The sequence below is a fragment of the Pan paniscus genome, chromosome 19 (genome assembly GCF_029289425.2).
Source record: "Pan paniscus chromosome 19, NHGRI_mPanPan1-v2.0_pri, whole genome shotgun sequence".
Taxonomy (NCBI): Eukaryota; Metazoa; Chordata; class Mammalia; order Primates; family Hominidae; genus Pan; species Pan paniscus.
In genome coordinates, this window is record NC_073268.2 from 98,454,373 (window position 1) to 98,480,250 (window position 25,878).

At 61.1% G+C, this 25,878-nt stretch overlaps 3 protein-coding genes and 1 long non-coding RNA gene across 16 annotated transcripts; 1 reads left to right on the forward strand and 3 right to left on the reverse strand.

Moving 5' to 3' along the window:
• Positions 1 to 20: 20 nt before the first annotated feature.
• MAFG (MAF bZIP transcription factor G) lies at positions 21 to 9,369 on the reverse strand. Of its 5 annotated transcripts, none has more exons than XM_034943148.4 (3): positions 9,243 to 9,369; positions 4,905 to 4,969; positions 21 to 4,812 (listed from the first exon to the last, which is right to left on the reverse strand). In XM_034943148.4, exons 2-3 carry the CDS (start codon positions 4,938 to 4,940, stop codon positions 4,360 to 4,362), a joined length of 489 nt encoding a protein of 162 aa, XP_034799039.1. In that variant the 5' UTR covers positions 4,941 to 4,969; positions 9,243 to 9,369; the 3' UTR covers positions 21 to 4,359. The 5 variants fall into 5 exon arrangements, with proteins under 5 accessions (XP_034799039.1, XP_034799040.1, XP_063455566.1 ...); XM_034943149.3 differs by lacking the exon at positions 9,243 to 9,369 and adding an exon at positions 8,976 to 9,178; XM_063599496.1 differs by lacking the exon at positions 9,243 to 9,369 and adding an exon at positions 8,672 to 8,894.
• Positions 9,329 to 12,508, forward strand: LOC117976650 (uncharacterized). Its single transcript, XR_004667425.3, has 2 exons — positions 9,329 to 10,067; positions 11,193 to 12,508. It is a non-coding gene; the product is annotated as an uncharacterized LOC117976650 (long non-coding RNA).
• Positions 12,509 to 14,145: 1,637 nt separating this feature from the next.
• Positions 14,146 to 25,319, reverse strand: PYCR1 (pyrroline-5-carboxylate reductase 1). Of its 9 annotated transcripts, none has more exons than XM_034943140.3 (8): positions 19,014 to 19,079; positions 18,500 to 18,613; positions 17,874 to 17,944; positions 17,084 to 17,263; positions 16,673 to 16,894; positions 16,400 to 16,492; positions 16,073 to 16,236; positions 14,146 to 15,132 (listed from the first exon to the last, which is right to left on the reverse strand). In XM_034943140.3, exons 2-8 carry the CDS (start codon positions 18,564 to 18,566, stop codon positions 14,970 to 14,972), a joined length of 960 nt encoding a protein of 319 aa, XP_034799031.1. In that variant the 5' UTR covers positions 18,567 to 18,613; positions 19,014 to 19,079; the 3' UTR covers positions 14,146 to 14,969. The 9 variants fall into 9 exon arrangements, with proteins under 9 accessions (XP_034799031.1, XP_063455565.1, XP_008954733.1 ...); XM_063599495.1 differs by having other exon boundaries at positions 18,932 to 19,053; XM_008956485.4 differs by having other exon boundaries at positions 18,994 to 19,018.
• On the reverse strand, positions 19,221 to 24,057 carry MYADML2 (myeloid associated differentiation marker like 2). The gene has a single exon (XM_008956484.4). It carries the CDS (start codon positions 23,507 to 23,509, stop codon positions 22,586 to 22,588), a length of 924 nt encoding a protein of 307 aa, XP_008954732.1. The 5' UTR covers positions 23,510 to 24,057; the 3' UTR covers positions 19,221 to 22,585.
• Positions 25,320 to 25,878: the final 559 nt, after the last annotated feature.

Consider the following 25,878-nt stretch of genomic DNA (forward strand, 5'->3'; position numbering starts at 1 on the left):
CCCAAAGAAGCACCTGCCAGTCTCTTTAAAAGGTTTATTGATCATATACAAAATAAAGAAAACCTTATATATCACAAACATACACTATGTACAGCAATAAATACCCGGGGGGCCAGGCCCAGTGCTGCCCCTCCTGGACAATAATTTAGCAATAAATACTGCGCAGGGCAGGGGTAGGGCACCAAGGCCACTGCCCTGCAAGAGGTCAGGCCCCTGCCCGCCCTACACGAAGTGTGAGCGCTCGGGCCTCACCCCGCATCCAAACCCCAGCCCCTCCTCACTTAGATCTTTAATAACCTCCATCCCACCCCAGCAGATCCCGGGGTCTTCTCCCACACACACAACCTCCCCTGGCTAGACCTAGGCAGGGCAGGCAGGGACTGATCAACTCTGCTTGGACCCACCTCTCAGCGCCAGGAGAGCAACAGGGCTGGACACGCGGGCAGCCCTTGTCCTGTTGCCAGGAGAAGGCTTTCTGTGCCCACTCCCGTTTGGTTAAAGGCTTCAGGGACTAGCAGATTGAGGGGGTGGGAAGAAGGGCAGGGCTGGGACACAAGGTTGCTGGAGGGGCCAAAGCCCAACTGGGGTCACCAAGAACAGGGAGGTCTCACAGTTTATCGGGGACACACTCTAGCTCAGACTCAAGGGACACCCATGGTATCAAAGCTGCTGCTCCAGGGGCAGGGTGGAAATGTGTGGGACTGGCCCAGCAGGTATGGTACACACCCAGGACACAGGCCAGAGGCAGGACAGGCATTAGTCTCTCAGACACGCCCTGCCTCTGTGTGGCACTGATTATGTACTCCACTCTCCCGACCTGCTCCAAGGCCAGACAGCCAACAGGAAGGCAAAAATACACCAGAAAGAATTATTCAGTGGCTTCTGGGGGAAAAATCGTTAATGTGTTGGTTCCTTTCACCAAACCACAGCCTAAAAAAGTAACTCACAAGATCCCAGAGCGGAAACGGTGCAGCAGGCTGCGGCTCAGACTTTCCAGATGTGGATGGGTGCTTTGGCCAAGTGGCCACTCCAGAGGGAGGGAGCAGGGACAACATGGGACCTGACCATCGTCCCAAAGCAGGCTGCAGCCGCTCAGGGCCGTGGGCCGGGCCCTGACCACCAGTCAGAAGTGTGCACACATATCTGAAACATGCACCAAGAGCTGAGCCAGCAACACCAGTGCCACCCCGAGCAGCAGCCAGGGGCCTCACTCTCCTGGTGAGAGCTGACCTGTCCCTGCTGGGTATTCCTCTGAAATCTGAGTGTCCATGTTAGAATAAAAGAGGAGTTGGGGCAAAGTTAAGGTGGAAGGGAAGACATATATCATGGTTTACTTGGCGGACAAGTTTGAGAGACCTGGCCTTGGCCAAAGCCCTCGATTCGCTGTGTCAGAAAAACTGAGGTGAGAAGAGACCACCACCCTCTCCACCACCCTCTCAGTAGGAAAGCGGGATCAACAGAGATCAGAAGGACAGCACACTCACACCTGCACATGAACACACCATCTATGTCAGGAAATCCAGGGGAAGGGGAAGAGGGGTGGAGTGGCTCCGCAGGGCTGACCTGACAGGGGACAGGAACACTCCCCTAGACCCAGGGAAGTCGCCCCAAATCCAAAGCTCTTGAAAGGAGGTATGGCCTCGAAACTCCAGAAGCCTCTTCTGCCAACGCACCGAGGACCTGCACCTCCCATTCAGCACGCGTCGACCCTTACACCCTCCTCTTCCACACTCCCTTCGCCTCCAGGTCTGCAGCCTGGCAGAGGTGCTCAAAATGGATGGCCACCCACAGCCAGGACAAAAGTGGGGGCCGCACAAGGACAAGGAGGGCCTGTTTCTCCCCACTCCAAGGCAGATCATGACGTTTTCTTTATGGATACTTATGATATGATTCCAACTAACGCCTGGTTTCTACTTAGACAAGATCAGACTGAGGGGAGGGGGATGAAGTCACTAAATGACAAGAGTCAACAGCCAATATTTCCATTTTCAGGCTGACGCAGGTAGACATAGGACTTGTCTCTGAACACCTCGAGCAAAGAAAAGCTCATTAACATGACAAGTGTTGACGGTGCCTCCCTGTTCCCATCCTGTGGGCACACCAGGCCAAACTCTTGGATAAAAATCCCACCACCCATAGGGTTAAGCCCTGTTGGGCCACAGTTTTTCATCTTACCCACATCTGTGTGCTTTACAGAAGTCTGGGCCCCACAGAAAAGAAACCAGCAACCCGGTGAAAGGCCAGGGCTCACATGGCCAGACACAGGGCTGTAGCCTCTTGGAGGTGGGTAGGGGCACCCCCTCCCCATCATATGCCTACAAGGAGCCTCCTGAGCCCAGCCAGGAAGGGCAGCAGCCTCTGGCGAGGAACTGAGAGCAGGAGGCAGGCTGCGCCCCCATAGGGAGGCACCTCCAGCAGAAGCCAAGCAGCTGATCCCTGGAAGACACAGATCCCAAAGGGAGGCAGAAGGCAGGCCCGAAGCCAAGAGCTGCCCGCGTGGACCAGCGGAGAAGAGGGACAAGACCTGGCCCTGGAGACTGTAGCCCTTGTCTGCACTGGTGGAGACCCCCAAGGCTCTCAGAGTGAGGCAGGGACAAGGAAGAAAGGGCGGCGCCCGGTGGGCCCCCACCCACTCTGCCTGGAAGCACCACCCGCAGCATGGAAACACCTCAGGGATCAAGCGGGCGGCGAGACCTGCAGCCCACGGCGCGGGCAGCCTATAGGAACAAAGCTGAGGCCAGAGGAAGACGGCCAGGGAACGCTTGGCCATAGCCCTGTGGCCACCCACAGTGACTCCTTCATCCCTGTAATGCCACCACCCAAGGCCAGAGGTGGTGGGTGTGGAAGCAGCGTGGGGCGCCCCAAGGGACCCCAGTTTCACCTACCCCGCCACTAGATCAGCCCAAGCCCTAGACACAGATGTAGCCAAGGCTCAGTGGAGGGGGGCATGACAGAACCCCATGTCTCACCTCCTACGGCCCAGGAGCTGGTGGTGGGCACAGATTCCTTGAGCTCTGACGCAGCAGGCGCCACCTGGCACCCCAGCCCAGGTCCAGCAAGCCAGCAGAAGCAAAAGCACAACTAAACCCAAAAAACGAACACGGGAAAACAGACACAAGAAGTGACACCCACAGGTCAAAGGTCACCAGAAGCACCAGCACTTTACCGCTGCACAAAACCTCACCAGGCACGGACGACACCACGGCACCGGCAAGAGACGGAAGCAGGAAGGGCAGAGGAGTAAGTCACTTTCGGTACAATTGCAAAAGATATCAAAGAGGACGGCCTTCTGGTCGGCTCACGGCTTGGCTTTTTTTTTTTTTTTGTCTTTTTTTTAAACTAAGTTTTATAAATAATGTCTGATAACTCTGTGTATATAAAAACTAAACTCCAACAGCCACAAAGAGGTGTCCGTAAGTTTACAAGAAAGGGATTTTTTTTGTTTTTTTTTCTTTTTTTTTTAACTAGCAAAGTTTCTATTATACTTTCTTCCCTTTTCCATTCATATGGTCAAATGGTCTTCTTGCTTGTTTTTTTTCTAAAAGACAGTTTTATAAATACTCTGCAGCTCTTTTTTTCTTTAACTTTTAAACATATAATTAATTTAATAACTTTGTAAAAGGAACTTCTCTCTTTTAAATAAAGGGCTATATAACCACACAAATAGGTCATGTAAACAGTGACACGGGACCCATCGCAGGGCACACTGGACCCACCCTCACGTTAAGCGCACAACCAGCGATTTGGTCTTGTTCAGTGCAACGGGTCAGGCCTGAGCGCACAGCCCCTGGGCCCAGCTGCACGCCCCCAGCACCACTGCGCCCAGGCTGGTGGTCCACCCATCAGGGCCTTCAAGCCCGCCCTACTCTCAGAGCAGAGCCCATCTCTTCGTGCTGGGCTAAGCTGAGCTGCTCCCCTGGGGCTAAAGAGAGTGAATCCTTCCCAGCCCGCGAGCCTGTGGCCACTCGGGAGTGGAGGGAACACTGGGACCCTCACTGCTCGGGGACACGCGAGGCCCAGCGTGCCTGCTCCTTCTCTCTCCCGCAACTCTCTCTAGTCCGTTCCCACAGCACCAACTCTGGACTCCAAGCCTGCATGGCCCTGGTACAAAAGGGGTTGGGGCGACCCCACGTCACCGCCGAACTGACCAATCCCAACATACAAAACACACGACGACAATGACGAGATCAAAGGGGCTCAGCCCGGCGCCCCTGGGGTACAGGTTGTGCTTTGCAGGGAAGAGAGAAGGGCGGGGAAGAGAGGGAGGAAAGAGAAGAGAAGGAAACAGAGGGACAGGGCAGCCGAATTCGCCATGTGCCTAGTGGCCCCGCAAAGACCCGCCTGGCCAGACGCGCGTCCCTACGATCGGGCATCCGTCTTGGACTTTACTATTGTGATGACGCTGGTGGCGGCCACCTTGCCTGGGACGAGGGGCCCCAGGCCGGCGGCAAGGGGGCCCCGGGCTGGCGCCACGGGGCTGCGGGCCACCGTCCGGGCGAAGGTCTGCAGCGCCTCGTACTTGGAGCGCAGCGCGTCGAGCTCCAGCTTCATGCTGGCGTTCTCCGAGGCCAGCTTCTCCACCTCCTGCTGCAGCTCCGCCTTCTGCTTCTCCAGCTCCTCCTTCTGCGTCACCCGCTTCACGCGGCAGCTGGCAGCGTAGCCGCGGTTCTTGAGCGTGCGCCGGCGCTGCTTCAGCTGGACTATCTCCTCCTTGGACAGGCCCCGCAGGTGCTGGTTCAGCTCCCGCACCGACATGGTCACCAGCTCCTCATCCGTCAGGCTGGTGCCATTCTCACCCGGCTCCCGCTTCACCTGGGGCACAGTGCAGGTGGTCACAGGCCAAGCGGGCACACCCACTGTGCCCCCCAACCCCAGCCCGCAGGCTCCTGTCCCTGCCCACTCACCTTCAAGGCCTTGTTTCCTTTATTGGGGGTCGTCATAACCCGGGGGCACAGCGAGCAGGCGCTCTCTGCAAGACACGGAGCAGGTCAGTACCCTGGAGACCACCCTCGCCGCACCCCCCCCCCACCCGCCCAGTTCACAAGAGCCCTTGCCGCACAGCCCGCCCCAGCCTGCTGTCCAGGTGCCCAGCCCCCAATACCTGATAGGAGGCAGCCCTTGGCCTCTCCCAGGCTGGGCTGAGCTGCTTCCTGTCCACCCTGCCCCTAGAGAACCAGGTGGGAGGTCAGGAAGGTCTGACGGGAGAAGGGGAACTGAAGGCTGTTAGGAAGGCAGGCGCAAGACAAGGGGCGGGGGAGAGATTAGAAGGAATAAGACGCGGGAGAGGCAAGCCTAGAAGGAAGCCGGGAGCTTTAAAAATAACCCCGGCACTGCCCAGAGCGCGGCTGTTCCTGGCGAGTCACGCTGACTCAGCACATTGCCTCTGCCTCCCCGCCGCGCCCGCACTCCCTGGCCCGCCAGCCAACAGCGCCCCACGAGAGCCGCAGCCCCCAGCCTGGCCAATAGCAGGTGAGGGCCCCCAGTGACCCTGTGTGTGCATCTTCCAGGGTCCTACCTTCTACAGCCACCTCCCCTGAGCCGGCCTCGGACAAAGCCCCCGGCTCCCTGGGTGCACAGGGGCCCCACAGGGGACCTGGCCAGAGAGGAGGCTACAGGGAACCCCGAGTCTCCCAGCCTCCTAACTTTGAAAAGCTGGGGGTGGGCCGTCCATCTAGCTCTGGTCTGTTGGCAGGACTGACCAGGGAGTTCCCCCACCTTCCAGGTGGCAGGCCATCAGCTGGGAGGAGCCTGGCCCGAGGCCCCTCTAGCCCTCCCAGTCGGCCTCCTCCACTGATGGAGTAACCATCCTGTGGCTTTGGGTTGCAGGAAGCAGCCCCTGCCCCACCCCATCCAGGGTATTTCACAAGGGCTCCCACAGTGAGCCACCCCGGGCCTGCCCAACGTGAAGGCTGGCGGAGTCAGCCCCTCCGAGCTGCAGCCTGCTCTCTGGTCCCTGCCCCGGGTGAGTGCCCACAGGGCCAGGGAGCAAAAACAAAAGTGCTGGGGTGGCCGGACTTAACAACCAACTCTCACCCACTCGGGGTCCCTCCAGCACTCTGCTCTCACTTTCTTGCTAAGGACGTTTCTGGGATTCCCAGCTCAGCCCAGCTCCCACCAGACCCTTGGGCATGGACCCCCGCCTCATGCTCCATCCTCCACTTTCCAGGTTTGATGCAGACAGATGGGAGGCTCCTCCAGAGGAGCTAGGATCACTTCAGGAAATTATGGGTTGGGGGGCTTCTTACTCTCATCAGGGGAGCTGAAGTGTGGTCAGGCGGATGCACACATCCTCACCAGGCTCAAGACTCCACCTCACCCAGCCTTGGACCAGGAGATGAGGCTGCAAGCACAGAGCAGGGAGGGGAGGCCAGAGACCCCTCCCCACAGCCAAGCCAGCTCAGAGGCAAGGTCCCGAGGCTCCAGCCACTGGATTCTTCCAGATAAAGGATGGGGAAGACCTGAGCTGGAGGTCAGAAGGCCCACAGGAGCCCTTTCCTACACGTCCGGCACAACACTGCCCCAGGAGACAGGCCCTCAGCCAAGCATGGAGGGGCCCCCCAGCCTTGAGTGCAAGTCAGGGTGCAGAGACACTGCCCTGGCACCAGCTTCTCCCACCCCCATCGCCCCCACCCCTGCTGCTAAGCACAATGACAGTGGTGACTTCCTGAAGAGATCACACGGAAAAGTGCCTCCTCAACAGATTTTGCCCTCCGCAGAAGGCCTGAACTCAGCACAAGTGCAAGCCATCGCCTCCTATCAAAGGTGCGCCGGGGGGTGGGGGAGGGGCAGCCCTGAGCACAGCCAGTGCGTTCCAGGCTCCTGGCCTGGCCTCTGGACCTGGGCTGAGAGGGACCATGCAGGGATCCCAGGAGCTGGACTGAGGAGAAGCTGCCCCCGCCCTCCTCCAGCCCTCAAGGCTGGCCAGAGCTGGGGCCTGTCATGCACCCTCTGCTCCCACAGAGGCTAATAAGCCCACCTCATGCAGGAGGCACAGATGGTCACGGCTCCGCAACCTGCGAGGGTACCTAGGCCACCCATTCACACTGAGAGCCAGGAAAGGGAGGGAGATTTGGGAGCTCCGTCTCCTTTGGCTAAAGTAGAAACTCCCGTGCCTGAACACAGACAGCCCCACCTGGCTGCAAAGCCCAGCGGCCGAAACTCCCCGGCAGTCATGGCCTCTGCTCCATAAGCTCTCAGCTCCTGAAAGTCACTCTTTGAACAGAACCTAAAACTTAGTTTCCACTGATGCATAAGTGACTGAGAAGATGTACATAAATGGGCCGGGCGCGGTGGCTCATGCCTGTAATCCCAGCACTTTGGGAGGCCGAGGTGGGTGGATCACGAGGTCAGGAGATCAAGACCATCCTGGCTAACACGGTGAAACCCCGTCTCTACTAAAAATACAAAAAATTAGCCGGGCGTCGTGGTGGGCGCCTGTAGTCCCAGCTACTCGGGAGGCTGAGGCAGGAGAACGGCGTGAACCCGGGAGGCAGAGCTTGCAGTGAGCTGAGATCGCGCCACTGCACTCCAGCCTGGGCAAAAGAGCGAGACTCCGTCTCAAAAAAAAAAAAAAAGATGTACATAAATGTCCCTCCAGGACCCCGAAATTTTCCCAGGGCATCAAACTCCAGGCCAACGGTCAGCTAAAGCATTGAAACATCTGGAATCTATAAGCCCCGGGGCTCACTGAGAGTGGACCTGTGTTCTGTGTGTATGTGTGGGGGGTGCTCACTGAGAATGGACGTGTGTGTGTGTGTGTGTGTGGCGGGGGGCGGGGGGCATCCCTGAGGGCAAACCACAAAGTGGCCTAACCCAGCCATGAAATGAACTCCTGGGCAAAGGAAGTCTACCTTCGTGAATCTCCACATACCCAAGGAAAGGTGGCTCTGGCCACATCACTCCCAAGCTGCCACTTTCTAAGCGTCCTGGGCTGCCAGGCCAGACACCCAACAGGGCCACTCCCTTTGCTAACTTCACACAACGCTGAGACCCCACTTCAGGTAGCGACAACTTTAGGGTGGCTGGGTGCTGCGTTCTGCCACCCTGTGCCATCCACACCAGCCCATCTGCTGCACCCCAAGGCTAGGCACCCTGAAGCTCCCACCACCTACAGTCTCAACCCAGACTCCAGGGCCAACTGGGGAGAGAGGCTGGGCTGCTTCCTCCCCTTTGCCGTTTCCTGGTAGAGCTGCCCCTGCTTCCTCCCTGCCCAGCCCACTGTCACCCAGGGCTTGGTACACACACCCCTCTTTCTCCCAGGGCCTCGATCTCTGGCCAGGGGCTGTCCAACCAGGCCAGTCCCAGGGAAAGCCGACTTCCCCTTTGGCTAGCTCGGCCCACCGAAGCTCCTCCCCTCCCTCACTCAGGGAACTATTTCCCAGTTTGGGAAACTGCTCCAGACTTGGGACCAGGACCAGCTGCCGGAAAAGAGCCGCCTGGGAAGGGATGGACCGCCCGGGGCTTCACCTTTGACCCCGGGAGAACACCTGCAGCGAGCCACCCCCACTTCCTCTTCAAGCACCCCTGCCTTCAACTGGATCGCTCGGCGCTCACTTAAACAGTCACCCCAAGGCGCCGGGCCTGGCCCCCTCCCACCTCCCGCTGGCGGCCTTTTAGTCCCCGAGGCCTCTCGCTCGAATCCCCTCCGGTATCAGCTTGAGCACCGAGTGACCTCACGCTGATGACTCAGCAAGTCTCCCTCCGGGCTCTGGCACGCGACTGACGGAACCCGAGCCCGAGCCAGGGGCAGGGTCTTCCCCGCAGCACCCCCATCGCCGCCCCTCCTCCCGGGCTCGCCGCGGACCCCCGCGCCGGGGAGAGCTGACGCGGCCACCGGATGAATCAGCAGCTGCGGGCCGGGCCGCCGGGCCCTGGCGCGGACCCCCGGACGCCTCGCTCGACCCCACCCTTTCCTCCCGCCGTCCAGTGCCCCTCCCTCCAGGACGCCCGGGTCTCCGAGTCCGCTCTGCACTTGCCCGGCTCCGCGGGTCCGCCGCCGCCCGCGGCCCACCTCCAGTACCCGGGCGCCAGGGGCAGGAGGAGCTGGCTCCTGACCGCTGGGGAAATCGAGGCACGGGCCGCCAGCAGGGTGCGCGGCAGACCCGAAACCAGCGGCCCCCGCCGCCGGGCCCCCAACCGCCCGCCTAGCTCCGGGAGGAGCCCTGCCCGCGCGCCCCTTCGGCCCCCGCCGCCCCCGCCGCGCCGCCCCCACCGCCCGGGCCCGCCGCCGCAGCCGCACTCACCACACTGCGGGCCCGGCGGGCCGAGGCCGGGGCGGGGCGGGGCCGCGCGCGCTCCGAGGCCGCGCGGGGCAGGGACCGGCGCGAGGGGTCCGGGCCCGGGGCTCGGAGGACTCGCCGCCTGCGCGGGCCGGGCCGAGCGCACTGGGAAGGCCGGGCCGGACCAGGCTCGGGATCCGCCGCCGCCGCCGCCGCCGCTCCACAGACGTCACATGATGTTTGGTCACGTGGGCTCCATTCATGAAGCGGCGACGCGGCCGGCCGGCGCTTAAAGGGGAAGGCGCGGCGGCGGGAGGGCAAACTGCGCATGCGCAACCCGCGCGCCGTCGTCCCTGGCAACACTGGCTGCTCTAGCGCCTGGCGGGGTCTCACGGGCGGGCCTGGGCGCACGGCCAAAGCGCCAGGTCTCCACCCCCAGCCCCAGGCGTCCTGCAGCCGGAGCCTGCCTCGCCTGGCTCCTGCGCCAGCCGTCCAGGGCCCCTGTCCAAGCTCGCGGACGCCGGCGGCGTTTTCCAGCTCGAGTGCTCAGCCTAGGGCAGGCTCTGCGTGCGCCCCCTCGAGTGCTGGCCTGGGCCCTGCCAGGCAGAGGCGCTCTTGCGTCAGGACGGCGCCGCCAGGGCCCCGCGATTCCAACTCGGGGGTCCCGGAGCGGCGCGGGGCGGGGACGGCCTGGCAGCTCCCAGCAGCGAGGGGCGATCCCCCCCCGCGCAGCAGACCCCGAGCTGCCCAGGCCCTTCCTGCGCCACGTGTACCCAGAGCTCCGCCCGGGGGAGACTTCGCTGCTTGTTGGAGATGCCCAGCGGTAGGGGGCGAGGACTCGGGAGGAAGGTAAATGGGGGATCCCGTGTCTGGACTTTCTCCTCCACCCTCTTCCCTTCGCAGCTGTGAATCCTGGGAGGGGAAGGGTGGCCGCCCCGCCAGCAGGTGAGCGGGGAGGAAGGGGCGGGGACGGGCTGTGGGGTCCTCCTGGGCTCCGTCCATGAACAGGCCGGCCCCGAAGTCCCGAAGCCGTGAGGTGTAAGGCTCAGAAGCGTCCCTCCGCCTGTCCCTGCCAGACCCCAGGAACTCCTCCGAGCCCCACAGCACGTTGTCGCCGTGTGCGCTGTGGGGCTGCGTGTGGTTCTTACGGTGGTGTCCTTAGTCGTCGGGGACCTGCTCCCACTGCTCTGGGCACAGCCCGAGTCTCACAGGCTCTAGGGGCATGATATGGTCCTGGCGTGGCTTCCGAGGCCTCAACCTTAGTGTACAAAACAGCACACGGGGCCCTGAGGCCAGGAGTGCAGCTCCGTCTCCTGCCTCTCCTCCCTGCTCGCGTCCTCATCCTACCACACCACACTGGGCTGGCGCGGGGAGGGCGCCCTGAGCCGCTGGGCATCCTGCTCCGCGGGAGGGTGAAGTCGTGCATTGCTGGGCGGTGAGGGCTAGGTCCACACAGCGGGGACCAGGCGGGCCCCCGAGTCTCCTCAGGACCCGCCCTCCGTGCCACACAGCGGGAGCTGGAGCCACGGTGCCGTCAGGAGCCAGGGTGATTGGCCCTGGGGCTGGCAGCCCCCACCCCACGGGCAGACGCTCACCAGGCTGTCCCCACTCACTCCCACACCCCAACTCCTCCTCACAGGGTCGAGCCCGCTCTCATTTGCACCTCCGCGCGAATTTGGAACGGATTTATGAATCGTCCTCACTGCGGTGCTGTCTTCTCCTGGGAAGGAGCCTCAGTCCTCCCCTCCCTGGGCACTGTCATAGAGATGGGCAGGACGGGCTGGGGAGGACACTCAGGGAGCTGCCCAGGCTCGTTTGCTGCCCCTCACCCCAGAATCTTCTTGGGGTGGGTGGGGTCCCAGGCACCTGCAGAGTAGCAGACGGTGGCTTGTAGAAAGGGTGTCGAGGGAGGGGAGGTGCCGCGTGGAAACAGCCCAAGCCAAACCCCTAGGACCTGTCTCCCTGTCCTCCTAGAGAGCTGAAGGTGTTCCGTGGTCAGTGAGGGCTGGCACTGGCTCTGCACGAAGATCTCCTCACCTCCCCAGCGGCTCCTGGCCAGCTCCCCACGGAGAGCCCAGGACACTTGTCCCTGGACACAGTGGTGCAGCCATGCCTGGGCCAAACCATGAGGCCACCAGAACCGCGAAAGGCTACTCTACTGAGAGGGATACTGCGAGAGAGGCCCACGGGTTTCCAAGCATCCCTCTCACTCCGCACACTCATCTCCACGACCGGCTTTAAGTGCGGCCTTGAGGCCTGGCTCCCTGTTTGGACCTCTCTGCACCTCCAGGAGCTCACTTCCCGTCACAGCTGGATGCCTCCTCCCGCAGGCACCTCCCCGGCATCCTCCCGCCCCAGGCTGCACCTTCTGTGGGACTGGCCCCCGCAGGCACCTCCCCAGCATCCTCCCGCCCCAGGCTGCACCTTCTGTGGGACTGGCCCCCGCAGGCACCTCCCCAGCATCCTCCCGCCCCAGGCTGCACCTTCTGTGGGACTGAGCCCCGAAGGCACCTCCCCGGCATCCTCCCGCCCCAGGCTGCAGCTTCTGTGGGACTGACCCCCGCAGGCACCTCCCCGGCATCCTCCCGCCCCAGGCTGCAGCTTCTGTGGGACTGACCTTAAGACCCCATCGGTTCCTCCTGAGAGCAGCAGATCTCAGCCAGATGCTGCCGGGAGGGAGGTGCTAGCGTCCACACCCAGACAGGGGTCCAGTCCAGCCCTGCTCTCCCTGGTCTCCAGGCAGGGCCCTCCCAGGGTGGACATTGCCCATCTCTGCCTGGCCAGGGGCTGCTGACCCACTGGTTCCAGAGTCTGAGCCTGTCCTGCACAAGTACCATGGACAGGGGTCAGCCGGGCACTGAAGAGACGTGGCAGAATTGGGCAGGGCAAGGGCCCCAGCTGGCAAGCTGGAGTCAGGGCAATTCCAACCAAGAAACTGCGGCAGGCTGGGTGCAGTGTCTCAAGCCTATAATCCCAGCACTTTGGGAGGCAGTGGGAGAATCGCTTGAGCCCGGGAGTTTGAAACCAGCATTGGTAACGTAGAGACACCCTATCGCTACAAGAAAAAAAAAAAAAAAAAGCTGGGCATGGTGGTGCACACCTGTTGTCCCAGCTACTCAGGAGGCTGACGTGGGAGGATTGCTTGTGCCCAGGGGTTGCAGGCTGCAGTGAGCTGTGATCATACCACTGCACTCCAGCCTGGGCGACAGAGAACCTCTCTAAAAAAAAAAGGAAAATGAAAAATAAATGGGGGCAGAAGCTCCTCCAGGGCCCACCTGGCCTGCTGGGGACTCACTCCAAACCGCTTCATTTTTGGAGGGGGCTTTCCAGGACTGAGAGGTGTCAGAGCTGCTGGTGACAGGAGCAGGGAAAGCACCATCTGGCCGGCCCCCAGGGGCCCCATGTAGGGTTCCTCTGCCTGACAGCGTTTTGACACTTCTTGGCAGGATCCTTGGGTCCTTGGCCCCCGGCACCATCTCCCTCCTTGACCTGCTGAGGCCCACATAAAACATGTTGCTACTTGGCGTGGGCCCGTCCTCACGCTCTGTGGCTTCCTGGGTGTCCACCTCCCCACAGCCTGCCTCACGTACCTCCCCAGACTTCTCACGCACGTCAGGAGCCTCCTGTGGACTCTGGCTCTACCTGCCTCTGGCCTCTGCTTAATCAGGAACCCACAGTGGGAAAGCTCCTAGGGCCCGCCTGCTGAAGCAAACGCCTCCTTGCAAAGCCCGTCTGCAGCCCCCCTCACACCTCCTCACCTCCCCGTGCTTCCTCTGGGGCCCAAGACCTGTCTGCCTCACTTGAAACCCGCGTCGCCTGCTGGCTTCCCTTGTGTCCCCGGACCAGAAGCACCTTTGGCAGCCCCGCGCCCCTCATCTTGCTCTGCGTCAGCACCTGAGAGTGGGCGCTAGCAGGGAAACTGGCTTTGAGGGGAATGGTCAGGGCAGCTTTGGTCCTGGGACAGGCGTGTGGCCTGTGGGACAATCTCTTCTGGGGGCACCTCTGCCCAGGTGGGAGGAGTTGCCAGGGTCTCCCAGCACTGCCAGGCACTTTGCTGGGGCAGGGGGTTATTCTATTGCTCACAGCCCTGACACAAGGGCATTCCCCACCCGCCCTGATGCCCACATCCACCCATACAGGAGGGGGCCTTCAGGGGAGCCTGCAGGGACTCCCGGCCCAGCACCGTCCATCTGTGTCCCCCGCTTAGCTCCTGCACTGCCAGATCCCAGCCAGACAGCAGGGACTCACCCCACCTACCGTCCCCTTTGTGCCTGGGTGCGGTGGGTACTCAGTTTATGGGGAGTGGCCAGGACTCTTGCCAGGGGGAGAGTGGCGGTGGAGGATGTACCCATGCCATCTGCCCTGCTGCAGCGTTTCCTCCCTGTTCCCCTGCATGTCTTCCCTCCCTCGGGGGAAACGCAGGATTCTGTTCCCCAAGCGCCCTCTACACGCCCCACATATACCAAGCATGGTTCTGCAGTGAGCCTATGGGGTCTCTGGAAATGAGTTCCCGGGATAAGTTCCAGAAAGTTGCTCAGCTCTCCTAACCCCTGCACACCCTGGAGCCCCCTGCACGCCCTGACTCCTGGCACACCTTGGACCCCCCTGCACACCCTGACACCCTGCTGCTACCCAGCCCAGCTCCCCTCACACAGTGTGCACTGCCTCTGGAGGGAAGGGGGCCTCCTCTTGCTGTCTCCATACTCAGTAACTATGTGTTGGTTGAAGGAACCAGAGCACCCCTGGCCCTTGTAACCCAACCCTCAGCAGCTCCTCCAATCCTGTGGGCCTCCTGGAATGGCTGATTGTATGTGTCCACTTGACTGGGCTACAGGGTGCCTGAGTGTTTGGTCAAACATTATTCTGTTTCTGGCAGGGGTGGGGAGGGGTTGCATGAGACTAACATTTGAATCTGTAGACTTTTGCATTAGATTACATTGACATTTTAATCAGTAAGGCAGATGCCCTCCAAGATGTGGGCGGGCCTTGTCTAATCAGTTGAAGGCCTCCACTATTCCACCCACAGTAACCACCCTCCCACACAGGCAGGGCCTCCCTCCTCATGTGGCAGACAGAAGTCAGGACACTGGGGGCTGGAAACCAACTTATAAAACTGAAAGGGCCAGGACAGAACTGATAGCACCCTCCCAGGGAGGTCAGGAGCAGGAGGTGGTGGCCACAGGAAGTTCACCAGCAGCCCAAGGAGCCCTTTCCCCAGATGTCCATGGGATCTGTGTGCTTGGCAGCCAAGAGGGGCTGTGGCCCTTCACGCTGGACTTGGGATGCCTGGACCCTCTGGCCCTTCTCACACGGGAAGGAGAGGTTTCTCCCTGAATGGAGGGCAGGGAGGGGCCGGGAGGGGGCGCGGGATCCCACCTCTGCTGAGCCTTCACAGAGGGGGTCCTTGACCTTCGCTCTCAGGAAGGAGCCCATGCCAACTGATACTGGAGTAGGAGTAGGTGAAGACCCTCCGGGCTCCCGAGCTCTAGAGGAAGGTGGTCCTGACATGGTTTGGGAGCAGAGAAGAAAGGAGGCTGAGGTTGGGGAATCCACCCCTGTTCTGGGCTGGGAAGCACTTGCAGACCACAGAGATTTCCAGTGGGAAGTGATGTGGCCCCTCCCTGGCTATGTCCCCGGCTGGCCCCTGCGCTGATCAGAGCCACAGAAAGTGGGCCACTTTGGGGACCCCCTAGTCCCCCTAGTGACGAGAGAAGAGAAGATGGTGGCAGGATGGTGGTCAGGCAGGACGTGTCAATCCTTGCCCGCTGGGGCCAGGCTGCGGGGGAGCAGCTTGGTGTGGCCAGAAGGTGACAGAGCGGTCCCTGCAGGGGAGTCCAGCTTCACCTTGTCCAGGATGGTCTTCTTGATGGCGGCTGGTGACACCTGCTCCTGGTCAGCCATGGACTGCAGCTCCCTAGAGAGGCAGGGAGAGGTTGGCTTTGGAGCACAAGCGTGCACCCAGGAAGAGGGAGTGAAGCCCACAGCTCCCAGTGCCACTCAGCCCTGGGCGATGCTGTCACCCTCACCTCAGCACCTTTATTCCCCTCTGCCAGCGACACGCCCCCACACAGCTGCTGGGCTCCTTCTCACCTCATTCGAATCAGCTCAGCATCACCAAATCTCCCCGCAGTGCCTCCCAGACCTGAGTTCTCGTGGCCCCACCACGGGATGTGGGTTTACACCTGTCTCCCCTGCAGGCTGGAGGTGAGGCCAGGCCCCTCGCGTTCCCCTCACTGTTACAGGGTGGCACTCGCAGAGTCTGAGGGTGTCTGGACTGGAGAGTGGGCAGTGTGGCAAGAAAGACGTCCTCACCCACCCTGCAGACCTGAACTGGGGACAGCGGCTCCCAGCCTGGCTCTGCCTTTGACCAGCTGTGGGATCCCAGGCAAACAGCAAACTCTGTCTTTCTCTTGCTCTTTGCTTCTTTCACCTTCCGTGGAATTTTCCTTGTGCCTGGATGTTGCTGCGTGTCCTACTGGTCTAACTTTATCCCACAGCGAGGATGGGAGGAAGGTGGGCCCCACAGAAGTTTCCTAATGTGCCTGGCCACCCCACTGGTGTGGCCCCTGGCTCGAATGACACTCCTAGCTATGACAACGGTGGACCTATGTGGGGAGCACAGGGCACAGCATCCGGGTCCCTCTATGGATGTTCCCTCCTCGCGGGAAACGGAAGGTGGGGAGGGGCACTGCCCACAGTAACCCAGGGAACCTCAGGGCCCCCCGTGTCCTGCGCAACACTGGGCTGGAGCTCAATACGTATCTGCTGAGTGCGTGAATGAGCAGATGTGTGTGAGAGAGGCCTCTGCCATGCAAGGACTGGAGACCAGGGAAGCGGGCAGGGCGGGGGCCCACCGTGTGCGGATGCAGGAGGCCTCCACGGCGTTGATGAGCAGGGAGCGGAAGCCCCCACTCTCCAGCACGTGCAAGGCATGGATGGTGGCCCCACCAGGAGAGCTGACGTTGTCCTTGAGCTGGCCTGGGTGCTGTTCTGAGTGCAGCAGCATCTTGGCAGCCCCCTGCAGCCAGAAGAAAGGCTGACGGCTGTGGGCACGCACCTGCCTCTGCGGGGCACTGCCCCAGCCACTGTAGCACACACTGACGCCCCACTTGGCTCCTCCCAGTGAAGCCCCAGGGCCCCGCAAAGAGTGGCCCCACCAGAGGGTCAGGAAACACACTGACCAGGAGGGCCTGGGCCCCGAGGCGGACTGCCAGGCGCCTTGGAAGTCCCATCTTCACGCCCCCATCAGCCAGGGCATCCAGGGCTGTGAATGCCTGTGGGGAGAAGGCACCCTGAACCTCTCTCCTGGGCTTCTCCTCCTTCCCTTCTGGGCAAGCTCCAGTTCCCACAGCCTTGGAGCCCTCCACCCTGGCCCTCCAAGGGGGAGCAGGGACAGATGTGCCCGGTGGTCCCGGGAAGTGCCCGCCGCCGCCGGCTTCCCCCGCAGTCCTTACGTAGGCGGGGCCGCTGCCACTGAGCCCCGTGACGGCATCAATCAGGTCCTCTTCCACCTCCGTGCAGAAGCCCACGCTGCTCAGCAGCTGCTCCATGAGCCTCCCGTCCTCCACCTGGGCGTGCGTGCCTGTGGCATACACGGTGGCCCCCTCCCGCACCACGACTGGAGTGTTGGTCATGCAGCGGATGACCCTGGGGGCTGGCCGAAACGCTGACAGCTTCTGGAAGACAAACCAGTGTGTCCGTCTGGCCGTGGACGCAGTGCCTAGATGCACTCACCCCACCAAGCAGTGCCCGAGCTCTCCCAGTGGGCCGGGACGCTGCAAGCCTTTTGCAGATGAAAGCTGAAGTACTGAGGGCCCGGGCTCTAGACAGCCCCTCTCCACACCCCACTGGGCCTGCGGTGCTACCTTCTCAATGGAGCTGATGGTGACGCCGGCCGCGCAGGACACCACAATGTGTCTGTCCTCAATGTCGGCGCCTATTTCATCCAGGATGAAGGGGATGATGTGTGGCTTCACAGCCAGGAAGAGCACATCACTGTGCTGCACCGTCTCCTTGTTGTGGGGTGTCAACTTCACCCCCATCTTCTGCAGGGGCAACAGGTGGGCTCAGCCTGGTCCCGTGGCTGTCTGTACCCCCACCAAGCCAAGAGCCCCACAGGTAGAATGGCACAGAGAATGCTGGAGTTGGGGGTGGGCAGGGCTGGGGGCTCAGGGCTCTGACCACCCCCTTGATGACCCTTCCCACCCAGAAATGGAGGAAGGACTGTGTGTGGAATATGTCCCTGCTGCAGACAGAAAAGGACCCTCCATCCATCCATGCCACCAATCTGCCCCCAGCCTGGGACTGCCGTCCTCCAGACCGGGCTCTCCACGTGGGAGTGCTGGTCTCAAGCAGCCCCCAGGTGTGTTCCTTGGCTGCCAGGCTGTGGCCCCACCTGCCAGGCCCCCAGAGGACCCCTCGAAACTTTAACCCTGTGCAGGGAACTCCATTCCAGAACAACACCCTCCTATCAGCTGTACACACGCCCACCACCCAGGTCCCAAGAGCAATCAGCAGGGTGAGGAGGTGGGGTCCATGAGACCCCAGCCCAGGGCCCCTGCCCTCACTGGGGTGGGGGCTACAGCACACACTCCTGCCTCTCACGCCCAGCCCCACAGGGACTCAGTCTCCTTTCTCCCTTTCATCTGCACCTACCCTGAGAGCAGAAACCGTGGCCAGGTCCATGTCTGGGGAGCTAGCCATTATCTTGTGGGCAGCCAAGACGCCTGAGGGGAGAAACAGTTCCTCTTCAGTTCTTTTTTTTTTTTTTTTTTTTTGAGACGGAGTCTCGCTGTGTTGCCCAGGCTGGAGTGCAGTGGCGCAATCTCGGCTCACTGCAAGCTCCACCTCCCGGGTTCATGCCATTCTCCTGCCTCAGCCTCCCGAGTAGCTGGGACTACAGGCACCTGCCACCACACCCGGCTAATTTTTGGTATTTTTAGTAGAGACGGGGTTTCACTGTGTTAGCCAGGATGGTCTCGATCTCCTGACCTCGTGATCCGCCCGCCTCGGCCTCCCAAAGTGCTGGGATTACAGGCGTGAGCCACCGCGCCCGGACGGAAACAGTTCCTCTTCATGGCTAGCTTTGGCTTCCCTCCCTCCCCATTCCTAGGAAGAAGAGTGAGACAGCATAGGTAAAGCCCCAAACACACAGAAGTTGCCAGTTCCCCCAGGACTCAGGCCTTGTGACCCAGCACCCACCTTCAGCCCCCAGCCCTGCAGAAGTGGAAAGAGGCCAGTCTCTCCCACTGGGCCTCACCGTCCCCCACCTGGGGGCCTACCTGCTGCTGTGAAGCCCTTGGCCAGGGCAAAAGCCAGCTGGCCAGCGCCGATGAAGCCCACGCTCATGCTGTCCGGAGACCCCTGGCCCAAAGCCCCCACAGATGGCACCGGCTCTGCGGGACGAGACCGGCAGGATCGAGAGCAAGTTAGGGGGGCAGTGCCAGCCTGGCCGCTCCTCCCGCAGCCGGGTGCCCACCTCCCCTGGTCCCAGCTGGTCTAACTTTCCACTTTCCTGTCCGGCCCGTTAACTGCTTCGGGGCCCCCAGTCAGAGCGGCGGTGCCTGGCCTGCTGCCTAGGGTCCCGCACCCACTGGAGGGGTGGAGGTTCCGCAGAAGAAATGACTGGGAAGGGGGAAAAGTACGGGGAGAGGGAGGGCCCGGCGCCTAGGGGTCCCCCGTCTGGGTTCCCACCCCGCCCAGAACTGGGCTACCGTCGCGCCCCACCCGGCGACCGCCGCCCACCATTCCCAGAGCCCGACCCCAACCCAGCTACCGTGCGCGGGTCGTACCCACCCCTCAGCGCCGCGGCCGCCACGCGGCACCCGCACCCAGGCCCCGCCCCCGTCGCGCCAGCGAATCCGGGCGCGGCCGCCAGTCGCTGGCCAATCAGAGCGCGCGGCGGCGCCAGAGCGGTTGCATCATTCTGCGCGCCCCTCCCACGCCGACCGCCGGCCCCCGCCTCTCTCGCGCCCCGGGATCCCCCGGCCCCCGGATAGACACCCTCTCCGGCACGCGGCCCCCTGACCCGCGCTCCTCCTGGTCGCGCTTCCCGGGACCTACACGTGGGGTCCGAGGACGCGGGCGGAGGGGGCGGCCCGATTGGGGCCTGTGAGGGGCCCTCCACGCAGGGCTTTGTCTTGGGCCACCCGGACACGGACGCGTCCAGCTGGCGTCCCTGGGCGCGCGGCCGGCTCTCTCTGGGAATCAGTCCCTTCTACTGTCATCGAGTTTGGAGAAGCCCGGCTGTACAGCGTTTTCTTTCCTTTTTTTTTTTCCCTTGGAGGCAGAGTTGAAAATAATTTGCCAAGTGGAAGCATTTTAAATATATCACTATTTCGGCCGGGCGCGGTGGCTCACGCCTGTCATCCCAGCACTTTGGGAGGCCGAGGCGGGCGGATCACCTGAGGTCAGGAGTTCGAGACCAGCCTGACCAACATGGTGAAACCCCCGTCTCTACTAAAAATACAAAAAATTAGCCGGGCGTGGTGACAGGTGCCTGTAATTCCAGCTACTCGAGAAGCTGAGGCAGGAGAATCACTTGAACCCTGGAGGTGGAGGTTGCAGTGAGCCGGGATTGCGCCACTGCACTCCAGCCTGGGCAACAAGAGCGAGACTCCATCTGAAAAAAAAAGAAAGACAGAGAGAGAAAGAAAGGAAGAAAAGAAAAAAGGAAAAGAAAAGAAAGAGGCATGACAGTGCGGCCACAGGTGTTCCCCTAACTGGGCACGCAGCGGTGCTCCACTAAGCAAACGAAGGAAGCCCACCCCATCATGCCCCCACTCCCACGCAGCCCGGAGCATCCTCCAATACCCAAACCTCTCGCCTGCCTGGGTTTTAGGGGGAGTGAAGCTCCAGTCACTTCCCCCTGAGGACATGCTCAGAATTCATCTGATTCGGGCCTGCATCTGGGGCTCTGGATAGTCAGGGTCCCTGTCGGTGGCCAAGATTAAGGGCGAAGTCAGAAGAGATCACTGGCAGCTCATTCCCCTGCCAAGGGGTGAGAGGAGCTGCCTTATTTTTTCTGTGCTGTATCTTAGGTGATGACAGGCTATTCTAGCACATCATTTCAGAAGGCCTGGGATGCTTCTGCCACAGCGGCAGGGCCACGCGTTCTGGCTATCTGTCTACCTGGTCCCCCCACCGTGAACACGTAATGACCACCACCAACACTGGGAGGTTGCTCTGTGGTGGCCATGGGAAGAGCTTGTCCAGATGGACAGCTCAAACCTGGGGCACGGAGGCTAGCATCGCCTAGGCGCCTTGAGAGCCAAGCTCCCCAGGCTGTTACAAAATCACTTTCCCCCAAGTGATAACAGCAAGTAACACTTTTACCTAACAACCCAAAAACCCAAAATGGACAGCCCTCTGGGCCAGGGATACACTGTCAACAGGACTGACTCTGAAGGAAGTCTCCCAGCCCTGGGTCCCCTCCCCTTCCTTTCTGTCCCTCAGGACCTTTGCGAAGGTGGCAGAGGACCACCGGACAGGGAGGAAATTGGGAAGTTGGTGACAATTAACTCGTTTCAGAATTCTGGCCACGTGAAAAAAAGGAGAGAAGGAGGCTGGGTCCTCTCCAAGACTGGTGCCCAGGTCTCCCCTGAGTCAGGAAGCAGGTGATCCCTATGCCCCCTCTGTATCGCCCTCAGCCAGCGGCAGGCCCTGAACACCTGACTGCCCTCATCTGGGATCTGCCATTGACCCCAAAACACCCACCCCCTCTGAGTAAAGGATGTCGGCCGGACCCTGTTTGTTGGCTAACGTGAGCGAGACCCCTCCTCAGCGGCCAGTGAGGCCCCTTCCTCACATTCTTCATGGCAGCAGCACAGGCCTGGCTGTGGGGACCGCCGTCTAAAAGGAGCAACAGTGCGTCTGTCCGTCGCTGTGTCCAGGGCCTCTCGAGACCCCCAGATGGGCGTGGGGGAGGAGGTGGGTGCTGCGGGCCTCTGGGAGGGACGGGCATGAGCCACAGGCCCGTCGGAGCCAGGCTGGCCTGTCACCCCTGTGAGGCAGAAGACGCTGCCTGCCCCTTCCCCAGGAGGCTGCTCAGACCCTCGGGAGCCCAGCCTGCCCTGACTGTGATCCCAGGCCACTTCCTTCCTCAGCCTTCCCCCAGAGCACGCTAGGAGGGGCCGCCAGGAGGGGCAGGTGCCCACAGTCCCCTCAGAAGAGACTGCTGGTCCAGAGGCAGGGTACGTATAAATGTCAGCATTTATTTCCTGCTCAAGGACGTCAATGGGGCCCAGTCAATGGGCTGAGGGGCTGTTGTGCCACTGCCCACCCGGCTTGGACTCAGGGGTGGCCAGTGGGTCAGCTCCTGGCTGGACCAGGCTGGGCTTCTGTGCAGGTGAAGCTGGCTGGAGCCTGGAGGATGATGGCCCCGGCGTCAGGAGTGTTTCAGCAACTGGACCCTTGAGCAGAGGCAAGCAGTACCCAGACTCTGTGTCCAGCGGCCGCCCTCAGCCGGGCTCCCTCCCAGTGCCACAGATGCCCACAGTGCACAGATGCCCGCCCGGCACTGCTGAAGCTGCTTTGTCACAGCCAATGGTGAGTGTCCAGGTGGGGCTCCGTGGCTATGGCGGAACCAGGTCCTCCCCGTCCACTGTGCACTCGGTGCCGCCGGGCTCTGCAGGCTCTTCCAGGCCACCCGCGCCACCTCCAGCCTGCGGAGACTCCGGAGGAAGCCTGCTTCCAAACACTGTGGCTACCAGCCCAGAGGCTTCCCGGACGTGGGTGGGAGAGGCTGGTCCAGATTTCTGGCTCCTTCTCTGTGAGCTGGCACAGCTCCTCAGGCAGGGCTCTCTTCCCAGGGTTCTGGGAGCTGCCTCTCTGAACCAGGAGTGGTTCCGGCTCCCCACGCCCCTCCCTCCCCTTGCCTGGCCCAGCTACTCTCCTGGGTTCGTCTCCTCTGGAAGTCATTCCTCTTTCAGCTTGCCTTACCCAGCCTGAGTGTGGTCTCCAGACACTAATGGAGGTACTGGGTGCCTCACAAATGCTTCTAGCCTCCATGTCCCCAGCTGCAAAATGGGTCACAACAGCAGCTGCTTTAAAGTTTTCCCTTATGATGTTCCAGTGACCAGCACTGAGCCCCAGGAGCGCTGGGAAATGGTGAGAGAGAGTGAGTTGGGGATTGGCCTAGGTGAGGCTCTCCCCTGCGTCTGCTCAGGGCCTCTGCCCTACTGTCCTGCCCCTGTCCCTCTGAGCCCAGTCTGGAAGTCGGGGAGCGACCTCTCCCGTTGTACTTCATCTCCCCTGAGCCCGCGGCTTCCCTCCTGCTCGCTACTTGACACTTTGGTTCACCTGAGTTTCCCTCGCAGAGCCTGGAGCTGGTGGCCAGAGAGCAGAGGTGGGTGGGCTGCCACTGTGGGCTACAGGCTGGGCACGAAGCGAATCCTCTGGGAGTAGGCGAGGTCAACGACGTACAGGAGCAGGTTGACGTAGGTGAAGATGGCCACCACCAGCTGGCTGTCCCAGGGACAGCTGCCCCGAGCACAGTTGGGGGGCCGTTTGGGCTCACCGTACTTGGGATCGAAACAGAAGACTGGCCAGATCACGGCAGCGCTGAGGTACAGGAGCACAGCCAGGAAGGTGTACACCACCACCAGCCGGTCGAAGGGGCAGCCCAGGCCCCCTGTGTGGCCCATCACACTCAGGGCCACCACGGCCACTGTGGCCAGGAAGCACAGGCTGTAGACGGCCACACACCACTGGGTGGCCACGTAGCGCCCGTAGCGGCTGTCATGGACCAGCGCCCCGAAGATGATGCAGGCCACGAAGGCCTGGACGATCTTGAGGAGCCCCGACACCGTGGCCATATAGCTGCTCACCTGGCCGGGCCGGGCCCGCGTCAGGGCCACCTCCACAGCGTAGGCCAGGAAGAGGAGCCCGGCGAAGACACTGGCTGCCAGGCGGAAGTCCCTGGCAGCACAGCCGGCAGGCTCAGGGGGACACTCCCGCCGGGCGAAGTACAGCGGATACAGGACCGCAGCCGTCGCGCACAGCAGGGTGGCCAGCATGGCGAAGGCGGCAGTGAAGTTGCCCCAGGAGAGCCGCAGGCAGCCGTGGAGCCGTGTGAACTCACAGGCCACCACCAGCGCAGAGACGGCGAAGCAGAAGCCCCAGGCGGCCATGCAGAAGGTGCCCTGGACGCCCGCAAAGCCACCCCGGTGGGCCACCAGGCTGAAGGTAGTGCAGCCAAAGGCCAGCTGCAGCACGCGGGCTGTGCCCACGGGGGACGTCACGGCGCCCAGGTGCAGGTACGCACCCCCAGGGGGCTCCATGGTGCTGCCCATCTGGCCAGCCACGTTTCCAGCTCACACAGTCCCCCAAGGCCCTGGGGTCCCTGCTGGGCCAAGGCCCCTCAGTCCTCTGCGGTAGTGGCAGGTGCCTGCAGCCTGCAGAGGCAGTGACGACGGTGACATTGCAGCAGGGCAGCCTCTCTGCTGCCTATGTGAGGCGGCCCCCCCCCAGCGCTATAAATAGACAGCCGTGATCAGAGCCCCGGAATAGCAGCCTGCGTGCCTGTCCCCATCTTAGAGAGACATCTGACCCCTGGTCCCCTGTGGAGCCCCTGCCGGGACCATTAACCCATTGGCTGCTGGCACCACCCCCACCTCCGCCTCCCGCGCACCTGCATCTGTCAATCCGGTCAGTTGGTTTCACGCTTGTGGGGGAGGGGGAGGGAGAAGGAGGGGAGCAAAGAGCATGAGGGTCCCCACGGGGTAACCCCAGCTCCAGCAGCCTCCAGGGCCAGCTGTGCGGGGGAGGGGTGTAGGAGGCAGGAGGCGGCAGCCCGGGCTCCTGGGGCTCGCGGGAGTCGGGGGTGGTTTCCCCAACATTTATCTCACCCCTTCCGGATGGCCGCGTGGTTCAGAGCCTGCATGGGCTTCAGGATCCTGCTGTCATTGCCTGGGGTTCACAGGGCTCTGCTGCGGCCAGAGGAGCAGAGCATGGAGACCGTGGCCTCTGCTCCCCGAGCCCCACTCCCCACCCTCATTCTGTCTCGTCCCTAACCTGCCTGGGGCGGAGACATTTGACTGTTAGTTACTGTTACTGTCTGCAGGGGCCATTCTGGGGCTTTTCACTTGTCCTTCACATTAAACACCTAGAAAAACACTCAACTCTTCCCTTTTTTTTTGAGATGGAGCCTCGCTCTGTCACCCAGGCTGGAGTGCAATGGCGCGATCTCGGCTCCCAGGTTCAAGCAATTATCCTGCCTCAGCCTCCCAAGTAGCTGAGATTACAGGCGTGAGCCACCATGCCTGGCTAATTTTTTTGTATTTTTAATAGAGACCGGGTTTCACCATGTTGGCCAGGCTGGTCTTGATCTCTTGACCTCATGATCCGCCTGCCTCGGCCTCCCAAAGTGCTGGGATTATAGGCATGAGCCACTAGGTCCGGCCCCTCTTTTTTTTCGAGATAGGGTCTAGCTCTGTCGCTCAGGTTGGAATGCAGTGGTGAGATCACAGCTCACTGCAGCCTCGACCTCCCAGGCTCAAGTGATCCTCCTGCCTCAGCCTTTTTATTTATTTACTTATTTATTTAACCACTTGCACTCACTTCCAACTCTTCCATTTTTAAGCTAAAATATGAAATGTTTTTAAAAAGGAAAAAAATTATATCTTTTTTTTTTTTTTGAGACGGAGTCTTGCTCTGTTGCTCAGGCTGGAGTACAGTGGCGTGATCTCTGCTCACTGCAAGCTCCGCCTCCCAGGTTCACGCCATTCTCCTGCTTCAACCTCCCGAGTACCTGGGACTACAGGCACCTGCCACCACGCCCAGCTAATTTTTGGGATTTTTAGTAGAAACGGGGTTTTACCATGTTAGCCAGGATGGTCTCGATATCCTGACCTCGTGATCCACCTGCCTCGGCCTCCCAAAGTGCTGGGATTACAGGCATGAGCCACTGCGCCCGGCCGGAAAAAAATGATTTCTTACTAATTTTTTTCTTTTCTTTTTTTTTTTTTTTTGAGACAGAGTCTCTCTCTGTTGCCCAGGTTGGAGTGCAATGGCGCAATCTCGGCTCACTGCAAGCTCTGCCTCCCGGGTTCACGCCATTCTCCTGCCTCAGCCTCTTGAGTAGCTGGGACTACAGGTGCCCGCCACCACGCCTGGCTAATTTTTTGTATTTTTAGTAGACACGGGGTTTCATCATGTTAGCCAGGATGGTCTCGATCTCCTGACCTCGTGATCCGCCCGCCTCAGCCTCCCAAAGTGCTGGGATTACAGGCGTTAGCCACCGCGCCCAGCTTTGTTACTAAAAAGAGAAAGAAAAATTGCCTGTAATTCCATCACCTGGATTCAACCACTTTGAACATCTTCCGGTATATCCTTGTAGGTATTTCCTGGACTTTTTAGTTAGAAAAACTTAAATCCAGCCGGGCGCGGTGGCTCACACCTGCAATCCGAGCACTTTGGGAGGGGCTGAGGTGGATGGATCACGAGGTCAGGAGATACAGACCATCCTGGCTAACATGGTGAAACCCCATCTCTACTAAAAATACAAAAAAATTAGCCAGGCGTGGTGGCACGTGCCTGTAGTCCCAGCTACTCAGGAGGCTGAGGCAGAAGAATCGCTTGAACTCAGGAGGCAGAGGTTGCAGTGAGCCAAAATCACGCCATTGCACTCCAGCCTGGGTGACAGAGCTAGATTCCGTCTCAA

What these genes read in the sequence shown, in the direction of transcription:
- MAFG (XM_034943148.4), bottom strand. Translation starts at nt 4,940, where the DNA reads ATGACGACCCCCAATAAAGGAAACAAGGCCTTGAAG. An exon ending in AAGGAAACAAGGCCTTGAAG is followed by an intron (nt 4,813 to 4,904) that starts GTGAGTGGGCAG and finishes ACTGTGCCCCAG; the next exon opens with GTGAAGCGGGAGCCGGGTGA.
- PYCR1 (XM_063599492.1), bottom strand. Translation starts at nt 18,965, where the DNA reads ATGGTGGGCGGCGGTCGCCGGGTGGGGCGCGACG. An exon ending in CAAGGGCTTCACAGCAGCAG is followed by an intron (nt 17,945 to 18,499) that starts GTAGGCCCCCAG and finishes TTCTCCCCTCAG; the next exon opens with GCGTCTTGGCTGCCCACAAG. An exon ending in GTGGCAGCGGCCCCGCCTAC is followed by an intron (nt 16,493 to 16,672) that starts GTAAGGACTGCG and finishes TTCTCCCCACAG; the next exon opens with GCATTCACAGCCCTGGATGC.
- MYADML2 (XM_008956484.4), bottom strand. Translation starts at nt 23,509, where the DNA reads ATGGGCAGCACCATGGAGCCCCCTGGGGGTGCGTACCTGCACCTGGGC.